At 32.6% G+C, this 14919-nt stretch overlaps 1 protein-coding gene across 1 annotated transcript; it reads right to left on the bottom strand.

The window, feature by feature from the left end:
- Window positions 1–8443: 8443 nt before the first annotated feature.
- LOC133288767 (probable inactive leucine-rich repeat receptor-like protein kinase At3g03770) lies at window positions 8444–12709 on the bottom strand. The gene is made up of 7 exons (XM_061486577.1): window positions 11188–12709; window positions 10704–10834; window positions 10283–10520; window positions 9925–10127; window positions 9786–9832; window positions 9410–9521; window positions 8444–8701 (listed from the first exon to the last, which is right to left on the bottom strand). The coding sequence occupies exons 1-7, from the start codon at window positions 12707–12709 to the stop codon at window positions 8444–8446; spliced, it is 2511 nt and encodes an 836-aa protein (XP_061342561.1).
- Between the last annotated feature and the right edge of the window lie 2210 nt (window positions 12710–14919).

The raw sequence follows: 14919 nt of genomic DNA, 5'->3' as shown, positions 1-14919 counted from the left end.
ATCTAATTCTGACGGCTTGAATCAACCTTTTGGATTAAGGTAGATTTTTATATATAATATATATTTTTGTTGTCCTTAAGCATATTTTAACTGTGATTCTAAAACAGAGAAGATAAGAAATTGTGCTTGCTAGAGTTAATGCAATAATGCTTCATATTTTTGAAACATTGTCAATTACTCACGCTAACAAAAAAATGAGGCTTCAAATTTACATATACTGACACAATTTATTAAAAATGAAAAATGCTAATTGAATACTGTAACCTATGCTGCACATGATAATTTTAAAAAAATTAAGACACAGATAATTTTAACTAAGTAAAATTATTTAGATATTTGGAAAGAAAAATTGAATTTATTCACCTCTGATCACCCTAACGTGTGTTTTATGCATCCTCTCCTCTCCAATGTTTCCTTTTCTTCCTCATGCCATTGTTTAAGGCTTTCTCTCACTCTCATCTCAATACCTTCATTCCATTCTTTTTCTGCGTACAAAAAAGTTATTTTAAAGTGGAATTATCTTAAAAATAAGAAAGGCAGAATATATCTACTCTTAATTTAATAAAATATAATGTAATCTCAATCCTCTAAATGATTTAAGTGTAGATACATTCTTATTTATTTTAAAGACAATCTCATTTTAGAAGAACTGTTTCTTCCTTTTATCTATCATTAATGGTTGCCATTATAAATTAGAAGAAAATGTGTATCATTTTGAAGGACATAAAATTATGTTATTTTAAGTAAGAGAAAGAGATAAATTATGAAATAGAGAATGAATGAAAAAAGTTTTAAAAGTTTAGATCCCACATTTTTATGAAAGAAAAAAAAAATAAGGTGTATTATTTTAAATGACACACATTTTCCCCTATAAATTATAATAAATGATTGGGTGAGGAAGAAAGTCAGTACTTTGTGTTGAGAAGATGATATTTAAAGGTTTTTTTGGGAACGTAAACTAGTCAGAAAAAAGCCAGATCCTAAATATTTTTAAATGGCATTGTTTGGGCGGTGGATATAAAAAGATAAAATTAAAAACAAGAATACATAAGAAATAGAGAGGAGATATTTTTACTACCAAAATTTTTTACTACTAATTTACTACATATCTAATCACCATTGAATCAAAGAGAGAATTCTAAAAACTTTTTGAAAAAAGAGAAAATATTGATTCAATGGTGATTAGATAGGTAATGAGTTGGTAGTAGAAAATTTTGATAGTAAGAATATCCCTCCTCTAAGAAATATAATTACTACAGTAGTATATAAATACTAACATTTAGACTTGTGTTGAATATGTTGATATTGGATTTAGATGTTCTCTCAGATATCTGGTGGCGGAGCTAGCAAAAATAATGAGCCAGGGCCAAAAAAAATTTAGCTAGTGCCAACCATTAACTTTTATCTCTTCAACTTAGCAGCATATATTTACCCACATAAAAAACGTGGCTAACTTTTAAAAATTAGCAACATGGCTCCGCCACTATAGATATCCTTGAGTTTGACAGATCAAGGTGCATTGAAAATAATAATGTTTGCCAAAGAGGTGGTGTGTATGTACAGTGATAAAATAATAGTAGAGAGAGAAAAGATGTCCATACCTATAGGTTTTATCTCTTATAGGATTTAACTGTAGTAGTGAAATTATGGACCTTTGATGTCTCGTCTGAAAGTCCATGTCCAGGTTCGTTGCTGTCATATTAAGATTATTATATGAGATTAATATTTTTGTTATATTATATTAATTTCTTCTTTCATTTGCACATTATTGGGCTTTATATAATGTGGGTATCTAGTATAGATTCATAAACAGAAACTAATATGATACAAATACATCACAAAATTTGACCTATTCACGCAACATAAATTAAATTATATATAGGGATTAACATTTCTTTTAACAATATGTGATAAAATTATCTCCTATAACTCCAAAATAATATCGCTTTTTGGGGGGGGGGGGGTTTTAGGAAAAAAATACAAGTAGTTTAATAAAATTCATGATATAAAATAAAAGCAAAATTACTAGAATACCATGTATTCTTTTCTCAAACACCCCAAAACGACGTTGCTTGGAATTGTAAAAAATAATTTTATCTGAGGATTGTTGTGAATCAATTCGGATTTCGTTGTCTTCCTCTTCCGTTACTATTTTCACATATTAGTTTAAGGGATAAGTTATTCTGTCTACTCTTATTTTGCATACCTCTCTCAATACCATTAGATTACAATCTCATCCAATATTGGAGATTTACGAAATAAAATAAAATAAATCATTTCTTCTTTTCTTTCTCCTCACTGTGCCCAACACTCTTTCTCTCTCCTCTCCTTTCTCTTTATCGATTTGTGTAATTTACAACTTGAATTTATATTTGAATATAAATCCATGCAATGATTAATGACATGATAGTTCTGTTGGATGAGTGTAATTTTCAAAATTTCTTGGAGATTTACGAAATAAAATAAACCATTTCTCCTTTTCTTTCTACTCATTGTGCCCCCACACTCTTTCTCTCTCATCTCCTTTCTCTTTATCGATTTGTGTAATTTACAACTTGAATTTATATTTGAATATAAATCTATGCAATGATTAATGACATGATAGTTCTGTTGGATGAGTGTAATTTTCAAAATTTCTTGAATCTGATATAATTGAACACGACAGAAACCACAAAAATATAAAAAAAATGAAAAACCATGAATAATGTAACACCCCTATATATGCGGTAATGTTATCATATTATCGTATTAAGCTGTGCTTAATTAAAATTGCAGAATATCTTTTTCTTTTCAATTATTACGTCATTATATTTAGCCAAGTTGAATACTTAATCCATTTTCAAAACATTGCCTGTATGTAAATTGCAAATAAACATCTAACTGAAATACCTCATTAAATAAATAACATAAGTATGTCTCTAGTCACAGAACTGCAACACGTAGACCGGACAACCTACTAAGTTATACAACTCAACTCAAATAACTAACATAAAGTGGCATGGACAAACCCCATGCTCACCCAAATAAGGCATCAAGCCCAACATAAGTCTCAACATCAACAGCATAATAATATGGCGGAAAAGATAAACAGCATCCAATCCAGACGTGTCAGCATAAATATAACAGCAATATCATCAGCTAAGCTTTGACCTCCTGCCGCTAGAGGCATCGGCCCCCAAACTACTTGAACCTGAAATAAGCGCCCCCAAACGTGGGGTGAGATCTCTAAACAAGAAATCTCAGTAAGACAAGGGGTCCTCAAGGATCTTCCACCCCAAGCTCACTTACATGTGCAATATAAGTTCAAAAGCAGTTTAACAATATAATTTCCAAAATAGTGCAATGCAACAGATAATCATGTCATGTGTGTCAATTCTATTCTACTGATCAGAGAAATGCAAGAATACGTCTATTACCCACACAATATGCAAGACGCTACTGCACCCACCCACGGGCTCACCATCTTGTATGACGCTACATACTCAGGCTTACCGACTAAGTGGAAACAACACATACATATTATAAGCTATTGCACATACCAGCTCAAAAGCATTTCAAATATTCAAAGCATGTAACACAGCATGCATACAATCATACCCCCATGGGACATGGTGGAACCACAACATGGCTAAACTGAGAACACGAAAGCTTACCTGGCAAGCTAACAATCCAAGCCAAGAGTCCAATCAGAGCTCACAGTCCAAATACAGCAGAATCACAATCTGATTTGGACCATCAATCATATCAATAAACATAGCTCATATGCATAAACATAAAGACAACACTTCTCTTTTATGTTTTACGTCTTAAGGCTTCTCACCAAGCCATAAGCCCTTAATCACTTGATTCCGACTTAGTTTAATTATTACAGAAGTTCAACTTCCTCAAACTAGGGTCCACAAACCCCACACATCAGTTCTGGATGAACAGTAAGCCACTGTTCCTCAAAAACCCAGAATATCCGGATATCTGTCGGGGACATATCCAGATATGCATATCCGGATATCATATCCAGATATCCATATTCGGATATCAAAGACCCCATATCCGGATATCAATATCCGGATATTTCGCGACAGAATGCAGTTTCTGCATTTCGCAAAGATATCCTTCTAAGGTTCCATTTTTAACACTTTATAACGTCAAAGCATGCATTTTTACTCTGTTTTAAGTTCACATACCTGTTGGTTACTTGTTTAACTCATTAAACATGCCAAGACATCAACTTTAACCCATTAAACTCATGATCAAAGGTTGGTAACACTTACCCAAGCTTCAAACTCAGAAAAGAAGGCTCTTGGAGCTCACCAAGCAGCTCCAAATACTCAGGCTAAGATGGTGCACGAAAATGGCACACAAGATGAGTTCTTTCTTCACAAAGGTGACACTTTGAAGTTCAAAATACCATCACCAAGGTTCCCACAATCCAACTCCCAAATTCATCCCTCAAAATTGACTCACACAGTGGCAAGGACTCAGAATATACACCCTCACCCCCTCACAATGATAGCTCTCAAGTGTATACAAGCTCAAAGGTGAAGAACTCAAGCAAAGGTGACAAGTTGACCAAGAAAATGGTGAAGGGAGACAGTAGAACCAAGCACCAGCTGACCATCCCCTCAAGAGTCACGTAGGATAGTGTATGGCCTAGGGTTTAGTGCCAAACTAATGTATATATAGTCACTTAACAATTAAACACACAGTATTAACTTTAATTGCTACGCTTAGTATTTTAATCCCAAACTTAGGATTCAGAACCTACTCATTTTTCTAAGATTTTTTATATTTTTATTTTATTTTTCGCAGTACCTTTTCGGTACGCGCTTTTCCATAGCCAATATCAGTTCTGGCACCATTTCTCATTATTTTAACTTGAAACTCATTTTACAAGTCCTATATATTATTCTAGGAATATTCATGCACTTATTATAATTTTCCGGGATACTTTATCGGTACGCATTTATACCGACTAGCAGAATCGGTATCTGCACTTTTCGTTAGAAAAACGACTTTCATCATTATTACTCACTTACTATAATTATTAGAGCCTCATAATAATTATTAGGGTCAATTATGAAATTATTTTCTAATTTCACATAATTAATTAATTAACTTCCTTGATTAACGGTGCGGGTTCTTACAAATAATCTCTTCCTTTGAATTAATTCACAATTACCATAACGTTTCTACTTTGCTATTGAAATTTGAAATCAAATCAACTTATCTCCTTCTTCTTATCTTGTTTTTCACCTTGAAGTGGAGAAAAAATCTTTGTTCTCTCTATGTTACCCTCGACAACATGCCTACCTAGTTCCATAACATAGGACATCTGAGTTTGTTTCTTCTTGACACCTCATTTCAATTATTTTTATGTAAATGCTCATAACAATGGCTGAGTTGGATGAATTGAGAAAAAAACTTGCATCTTTTTTAGATACTGAAGTGCCATTAAAGAGAGAGAAAAGAGAGGAGAGAGAAAGAGTGAGAGTCAGTAGGAGAGAGAAATGGGTAAAAGAATTTATTTTATATCGTAAATTTTCACCGTTGAATGAGATTGTAATCTAACAGTATCGAGAGAAGTAAGCAGAATAACATATCCCTTAATTTAGTAATAACAGTGAACATAAAGAATTTGGCTCTTCTATTATCAGAGAAAAAATGTGAATTACAATTTTTAATTAAATAATTCACAATTAAAATTATGATAAAATATATGTGCATATTTAACGAATAAAAGAATTATTAAACCGCCTTCTAAAAATATTATTAAATCCATTTTCATAATTATTAATTAATTTATTTATTTTTTAAGATAGATGCATTATTTTCGCAAGTTCGACCAAGGTATTAAAGGCCAAAGTTCTGTGCAAGAATGTTTCTCAAATTGAAACAATCACTATTGTATTCATTAGTCTAACGTAGCCATCTCCAAATTATTATTTTTTTTCTTTTTTTATAAATCATAGATATCCACGAGAGGGGACGAATTCAAAATTAAATCTTTAAACTCCTGAATTGAAATGAATTATGGATGGCCTCATTTATGTGAATCCATGCTGACGGTGCTTAGTCCCCAAAATTCAAAGGCTTCCTTGGTAGTTGTAAGTTGTAACTATCAATTTCCTCTTTTTATGAACAGCTTTTGCATTAAATTCATTGCTTGTTTGCTACAAGTCGTATGTTATAACAGAAAAGTCCTCGTACAGCTTTATGATTTGGAACAAAACTTTGGTGTATCAAAAATGTATTCAATTGAGTACATTTTTTTTTTCAAAAAGAGAAAAATTTAATGTGAAGGAAATTTTTTTTATCAAAAATAATGAAAAGTTTTTCAAATATATAAAAAAAAATTACCCAATTATATGATGAGGAGTAGGGGTGTTCGCGGTCTGGATTGGATCGGTTTTAGAAGCAAAAATCATCTGATCCAATACCTTCGGTTAGATCATTTAATCATTTATTCCGTTTAGATTTTTTTTCAAATCCGATCCGATTCAATTTTTTTCGGTTTGGATTGGATCGGTTTTTGATTTTTTGAAAATCCTAAAATTTGTTTCGTGATTATTGTGCAAATAACATCTTTTGTATATATTGGCTTTGTAAATTATTATTTTTTGAAATACAAAAGCATCAGTAAACGATAATATAATTTTTTTTTTGGCAATGATGAAATGTGATTAAGTTTTTTCTTGGGTGTAGTTGATGGATTAACATGTCTTGAGTTTAGAAATTTTTGGGCTATGATTGAGGAAAAACCTAAGTAGGTAGAGAAAAATTAATATATTAGATCGGTTTGGATTGGATCGATTTTCATCAACCCATCCGAAAACCAATACAATCTAATTAATATTTGCGATTTTTTTTCGGTTTTTGATTTTTTGGTTTTCGGTTTATTCGGTTATTGGTTTTTCAGTTCGGTCACCGCGGTTTGAATCGGTTTGGATCAGTTGATGAACACCCCTAATAAGAGGGATATTCTCACTACCAAAATTTTTCACTACCAACTTACTACCTATCTAATCACCATTGGATTAACATTTTCTCTCTCTTCAAATTGTTTTTAGTATTCTCTCTCTTTGATCCAATGATAATTAAATAAGTAATAAATTAATAATAAAAAAATTTAGTAGTGAGAATATCCTCCTCTCTTGTATGATACACCAAAGATATTTCCCATAACTTGGCACGCACTTACACTGGCGTAGCCAAAGTAACTGACATGTATTATGGTCACTAATTAGTGGCATATCCAAAGTAACTGACATTTCCAGTGTACAGTTATTTAATAGGACATAAAAACAGCTCCCCTCTTGTTTAATAAAAAAAAAAAAAAAATTGTGTCTCTTCGGCTATTGCAAAACACTTTTTTTGTGCGGTAGTCACATATATTTTACAATATGATTCCGTATTTGAAAAGTATATGTCAGTTGGAGATAATTTTTTTATGGCAACAAAGAGATTAATATGTTTTCGCTTGGATGAATTTTTATTTCTAAAAAAGTTACTAATTTTTTTTAAAATAAAAGTCTTTTTAAGAATTTTTAGATGTTTGGATAACAATTTTTTTTAAAAAGAAAAATTTAAAATAAAAGTTAAAATACTGTTTTTTTTATAGCGAGGAGTTGGTTGCTTTTGAAAAAAAGCAGAAATTAAAAGATAATGTAATATTTTTTTTTGGAAAAAAGGTAATATAAATTTTTAAAATACAATTTTAACCTTATCCTATCATACCTATTTTATCTCTTCTTATCCCACGATCATTTTATCTCTCCTTTATTGTAATTTTATATATAAAAAATGTTTTTTATTTTATTTTAATATCCAAACAACTTTTTTATGAAAAACTGATTTTCAGATCATACATTCAAATATAAAATAACTTTACTTTTTTAAAAAAGTTATTTAAAAAAAAACAAATGTATAAAAAGTCATTTTTTTAAAAGCTCATCCAAACGGGTCCATAACCCATAAAAAAAACTCCCCCCAAAATATAAACGTAAAGGAAGGATAATTTATAACGGTATAAAAAATATCAATTTTTATACTTAACCTTAGTAGAATATATAATTCATATAATAATAATAATTCTTACCCAAATCTTAATCGTTAATAATTCATATGACAAGATTATAAGTTTCACACCCATCTGAATCTCAATCTATTTTCCATCAACATTATGTGTGAGTATTAAATTTGGGTAATGGGAGAGAGAAAGGGTGAAGTCCCAAAAAAAAGATCTGATTTTGGCTTTATGCATTCAGAGAATTAGATGCTAACCGAAAAATAAGATGAAAACTTTAGGCACACGTATTTATTGAATTCAGACAATGAAGAGAATTCTAAAATTGTGATAATCATTCACATGCTATCTGTATAAGATTAAACATTTGTACATGGTAGCATACACCCTATTAATTAGTTCCTGGAAATTTCATACAATTCTTTATGTCTCTGTGGAGGATGATGCAGGTGAATCTCTGTGATCATTTGAGTCTCCTCTCCATGAATTCTGAATTTGTGCTGCAAATTGCAAATTCCATAGAACATCTTCAACAGAAGGCCTATCAATTGGTTCACTAGAGAGACACCTTACACATATCTCCATCATTGTCATTAATGAATCATCTGAACATTCCTTATGAACTGATGGGTCAACAATACTCCTTCTAGCTATATCATCAGTTTTGATGCTTACCTGTAACTGCATAAGAACCACACAACAACTTTGTTAGAAATAGGTGCTACTTTTCTGACCCTTGTTCTTAACACATCAAAGTTGGGTTCTATAACAAAGTTGCTTAACTTCAAATTGTGTAACTTATTCACAACCTAGTCTCTAAAAGGTTTGAGTCTGGAACTTGAAGGTTGTTGAGATATATATAAAAGAAACTATTAATGTAGCCTCACCCAATAGCTTAAGCTTTTGGGTTGAATTGGTTCTTTAGATGGTATCAGAGCCTCGCCGCCCCCCACTTTCTATTGTGGCGTTTCTTAGCACAGGTAGGCTGGGCCTGTTGCATTGTCCACTCTTCAAGCCCAATGGGCTCTCGTGTGAGGGGGCGTGTTGAGATATATAGTCCCACATTGGTTGTATGTGCAACTAATGTGGAGTTTATAAGGTCTTGGGTACTCCCACAGCTAGCTTTTGGGGTGGTGTATCCCAAGGTTCTTTACATGGTATCAGAGCCTCGTGTCCCGGGTTCGATCCTCGCCGCCCCCCACTTTCTTTCAAGTGGAATTTCTTTGTTCGCACAAGTAAGTGGGCGGCCGTGCATTGTCCACCCTTCGCCCAGTGGGCTCTCGTGTGAGAGGGCGTATTGAGATATATATAAAAGAAACCATTAATGTAACCTCACCCGATAGCTTAAGCTTTTGGGTTGAATTGGTTCTTTACAAAGGTAATACTCACAAGATCTTTTAGTGTTCCAACTTCATTGTGGAACATTATTGGTCGTCCCAGAATAATTTCTAGCAAAATCACTCCAATATCATAGACATCATTCTTGTCTGCATCCTTTATCCTGCAGAAATAATTAAAGCATGCTAAAATGAATGACATGAGGCAATGCAGACACATAAGCTATGATATAGAAAGAAACAAAAACATCCATTATAATGCACTCTCTGTCAAAACATTTAATTCTGTGTCATGTTCAATTTGCTATATAACCCAAGAAAAGTTCCACCTTAGCAACACTTTTGAGTGTTTAGATGACAATGCATACTTTCTTAGTAGCTAAGTTTAGGTTCTATCACAATCTCAGGAGTTAATATTTTTTTTTCACCTTTGTTGGAAATTTCCTTTCAATCCAGGTGAAGTTCCATTGCTGACCTGAAAGTTGTGAAGAAAACAATTATGCTGAGAAAAATCAGAAACAAGTGAAGATATAGTAATAGTATATAAGCACATTTTTATCCATTTACCATTCTTTTGTTTTCAGCTGAGAGTGGAAGATTATAACTGCTTATCTTAACATTATGATTATTTTCCAAAAAAATATCTGTTATCTTCAGATTATTTGAATATAGTCCAGGCACTATCCCTGTGTGCAAAAATTGAATGCCTTTCACCACTCCAATTGCAGCTGCTATTCTCTGTGACCAAGAAAGCTTGTCCCCAGAAGATCCTACTGAAAGTATATGTTAGAGGTAATATTCATTTCCTTGTAGGTGAAACTGAAAATAAGGAAAGTTTAGCAAGAACTAGTTCAATGTACTAAATCTTTGAAATTTATGGTACAAGAACATTACATAGAAGACTTTGATGGAAAATTTTCCTTACCAGATACGCAGCTTCTTAAACTTCTGTTTGGAACGTACTCAAATATGAGAAATATAGTGTTTACACAATCATCCTGGTTGCACTCAAAAGAATGCCCAAGAGCACTAACCAAGTGTGAATGCCTAAGTTTCGAAATCAACTCAACATGGTGCATGTAGGTCTGAGGGCTATGTCTCTTTCTTATTTTCAAACTTCTAACAGCAATTTGCATTCCATCAGAGAGCACCCCTTTATATATCTGTCATTATAATTAAAGTAAATTAAATTTTGCTAGTAACAAAGATAATAGAGAACAGCTATTAGAAACAGTTAGTCAAATAATTATATGCATAACCAGCAGGGTGAACCACACAACCTAATCAATACAAAACTATTTGGTAGAAAATATGATTCTACATTCTTCATAACTTCAAATGCATACCTGACCATGTGGACCTTCACTTATGAAACATGATGAATCAAAATTATTTGTAGCTTCCTTGAGTTCATCCAAAGCAAAGGTCCTATAAGCAGGAAGGCTAGCTCCCATCTTCATTGTTTGTGATATATACCCTGTTAACAAAGAATGTAAAATGACTATATGTGATGTGTGATAACTAATAGAAAAAAAGTTTTGAATGACATGCTCTAATTTCCTGGTTTCTATGACATATTATGCACTACAGAGGTACAGCACAATAGATGTGCACTTATTTTAATTGATCCAATCTATTGCAGCAATAAAACCAGAATTTTCTTCAACTCTTAATTCAAAATTTTCAGTATACATTGATACATCTAAATCCAGACAGATAATATGCTTCTAGAAACTTTTATTTCCCTAAAGCCAAAAAGTTAAAACCAAATAATCCCATTTTGCAGAGTTAAACTTATGTACCAACAAGGCAAAGGATTTGTGAATTTACTTGCATCTGTGAGCAGTTTTGCAGTGTTTACTGACAATACATGATCTATTGTGGACCTTGAAGGTGTCCTCACAATACGTTTGTGATTCACGCGGTTCATGACATGCTCCTTTATGGATCTTGGTAGTGTTTTCAAAGCACGTTTGTCAGGAACCCTTTTTGTGATATACTCCATTATGGACCATGAAGGAATTTTTACTTCATCTTCATTATGTATCTGGCTGATAACATGCTCCAATGTGGACTTTGAAGGTGTTTTCATAACTTGTTTTTTATGAACCTTGCTAACGACCAAAATAACCACTCCAACAATCATTACTCCACCAACAACACTTCCCATACTTGATACAAGTACTACTTTGCCCGTTGTTCTCTTATGCTGCTTCTGTTGATGGGGTATGATTTCCACTGCAAGAGCCTCATTGCTGCAGAATTCAGAAGGGTGCTGATCTTGGTTCTCATTTGATAAACAGTTTCTAGCATACAAAACAACCCTGGTCTTTGGTTCTAAACAAGAGGGAAGTTCCCCCTTCAAAAGATTTGAAGATAAGTTTACAAAGTGTAGATCATCATTGCATGTCAAATTATTGAAGAGCATCCCAGTGAATTTATTTGAAGAAATATCAAGGTAATTGATGGAAGGTAGTGACAATAAGGATGGTGGAAATGGCCCCACAAAACCATTCAATGAAAGGTCCAGCTTTTGGAGCTGATAGAAAGAACTTAAATCAGAAGGGACACCAAGCATAAAGCTATTATTACTAAGCACAAGGGAAACTAACTTGGTGGGAAGAGAAGGAAAATGAGGTCCAAATGTGTTGTTTTCCAAGTGCAGAACTTGAAGGTTTGCCAAATTTCCAAGATGAGGTAGCTCCCCAGATAACTGATTATTTGATAGATCTAACACTCTCAGGGTATGAAGAGCATTCACTGAAGTTGGAAGGCTCCCACTAAGGCAATTGCTCTTCATACTAAGCACAGCCAAACCTTGAAGGGAACCTACCCAGTTGGGAATTTGACCTTTGAAGTTGTTATGATCAAGCACCACTGACTGCAGGTTCCTCAGAAGTGAAAGTTGAGCTGGGATGGCTCCATAAAAGTGATTTGAGCTAATATTAAGTATTTCCAATGAAGACAATTGATCAATGCTTTCAGGTAGAAGACCCCAGAGATCAAGAGAAACCAAAGAGAGGACTTTCAAGCTTGATAGAGTGCCAAGTGTGGCAAAAAGAGTGTCTGAGGAGAAGTTTTGAGGCAATGGTGTAAACTCATTATTGTTGCCAACAACATGCAACTGTGTCAAGTTATCCTCATAGCAAACTAATGTCAAATATGGGGAAGGCTCAATGTTGCAATAATCTGTGGCACTGTTTAAGCTTCCCAGTGCTGATGGATAGCCAAGAAGTTGCTGAACTTTGAGAAGTGTCTGAGACTCAGAAAATTGTAACTGCTCTGAAAGATTGATGGCAAGACACAAGATTAAAAGGAGTAATAGGTGTGAATGGGAAACTGGTTTTGCCATCCTTCTCTTCCAATGAAGAGAGAAAGAGAAAGAGAGACTTAAATAAATGTGTCTAGGACCAAACTGTAGCCTCTGCCATTCATTGAATACAAAATTGAATTAACTACGTTTCAATTCTAGTTCATTCTGATTTTCCATAGCATGCATTTAACATGTTAAGTACTAGGCACTGCAAAACCCAAAACATTGTACAGTGGACCACATTATTGTTTCAGCCATTACCTCTTTTTGGAAATCTACTCTTTGTGCTTTTTTCTGTTAATTTGGCAGAACTTGTGACAACACGCTACTACCCAATGTTAATTTTAAGAGTATATACCTTTTTTAGACCCTAACCAAAAACACGGTCTCCACTTTAGTCCCTTCAAAAAATAAATTAGTCAGTTAGTCCCTAACAAATTCAAAGTGGATCCATTTAGTTGAAATCGTGGTCTCTCACAAATTCAAAAAAGACCCATATTAGTCCCTCAAAAGGACTAAAATGGGTCTACCTTGAATTTGTTAGGGACTAACTGACTAATTTATTTTTGTAAGGGACTAAAGTGGAGACCGTGTTTTTGGTTAGGGACTAACTGACTAATTTATTTTTGTAAAAGACTAAAGTGGGGAACCGTATTTTTTGTTAGGGATCAAAAATGTTATTTTTATAGAATTCGAAAAAGTACTTTTTTGTTGTGCATCTCACTTGTGGTTTGGCATCCATTGCTCTCTTGTATCCTATGAGCTACATAATATATAGATTCGTCTTTCAATTTAAATTTATTTAATTTTTTTTTGTTAGTAAATTAATGTGAAAATAAAATTTTTACGCGGTAATAATAGTAGTTATACATATATATATGTTTATATTTATACATATTTGTATTTAAAATTTGCCAACAAGGTTAGGTAGACGTGTTAGAATTTGACAAAACATAACACATGAATTTTATCTTATATTTAGTGCATTTGAAAAATGGACCACAACATGACAGTGTTAAAAGGTAATACGTTTTGGTTTTATTAAAAAGGTTGAAACTAAAGAAAACATACTGTTCCATCCGTTTTGTCCACACGTCTAATGCTAAGAGAAGACCATTGTGGGGGAAAAAAATAATTATTTGATATATATATATATATATATATATATATATATATATATATATATAAGGTAGGATCTTTGACACCAGTGTCAAATTTGAAATTTGACACCTCAAATAAGAGCCATTAGATCAAAAAAGATCAATGGTGTCACATGCTTACAAATCAGAGTCGTTGATCTTTTTTGATCTAATGGCACTCAGGAGTGAGGTGTCAAATTTCAAATTTGACACTGGTGTCAAAGGATCCTACCTCTATATATATATATATATATATATATATATATATTTATCACATATCTTCTATGAAATAATAATATGATAGTATAGTAATAATATAATGAATTAAAATTACCTAAACATTTCTGTTACAGGGTGGTCTCTGACTTAAAACCCATGTCACATTTATTAGCATAACACTATAATAATTCAGTCATTACTTAGCATTAAATACCTCGTATTCAATTCCCAAAATTATCATCTCCTCACCAATAAAGGCATGGCTTAACCCATTAGGGTTCTATCACACATATGACCACCTATATAAGACAACCTCACTCATACATGCAAAGGATTGAACTTTCATAACCAAAAACATAATAAACAATACGAACACACTTTGCTGTACCTTCCTTTACGAAGAATATTTCCTTAATCATCATATTTATCTTTTACAAATGGATTGGTCTCTCCAAACCAAGATGCTTACACTGATAAGTAAAGTAATAGTCAACGTAATGACTCATTAGTGATTGCACATCTGAACTGACCACCACACTCTAGAACAATTTGCATGTGTATAAAGACTAAAGCATATATGATAGATTGCTATTTTCTTTTTAAGTATTAAGAGTATCTTAAGGCCACACTAACACATCTGATGCTATACATCTCGCTATTTTGTTGATCTCTATATGAAACCTATAAATCAAATAATAGTAACTGTTCTAGTAAAAGACAAACTTTTTTATGATGAAAAATTGAAAAAATATGTTTTAATTGAATTTTTTTAAAAATGTGTCATTTGATCTAAGATAATAAAGTTTTTAGTAAAATAAAAAAAATTGCTTTGAATATATTTCTTCTCTAAAAAAGCATCACCAACCTCTATCAATAAGAGCCCGTTTGGAT

This window comes from Gastrolobium bilobum, unplaced genomic scaffold, assembly GCF_033153095.1.
Source record: "Gastrolobium bilobum isolate Gb01-03AN ecotype WA unplaced genomic scaffold, APGP_CSIRO_Gbil_v1 utg196743, whole genome shotgun sequence".
Taxonomy (NCBI): domain Eukaryota; kingdom Viridiplantae; phylum Streptophyta; class Magnoliopsida; order Fabales; family Fabaceae; genus Gastrolobium; species Gastrolobium bilobum.
This window is presented reverse-complemented; position numbering and strand designations above follow the sequence as displayed.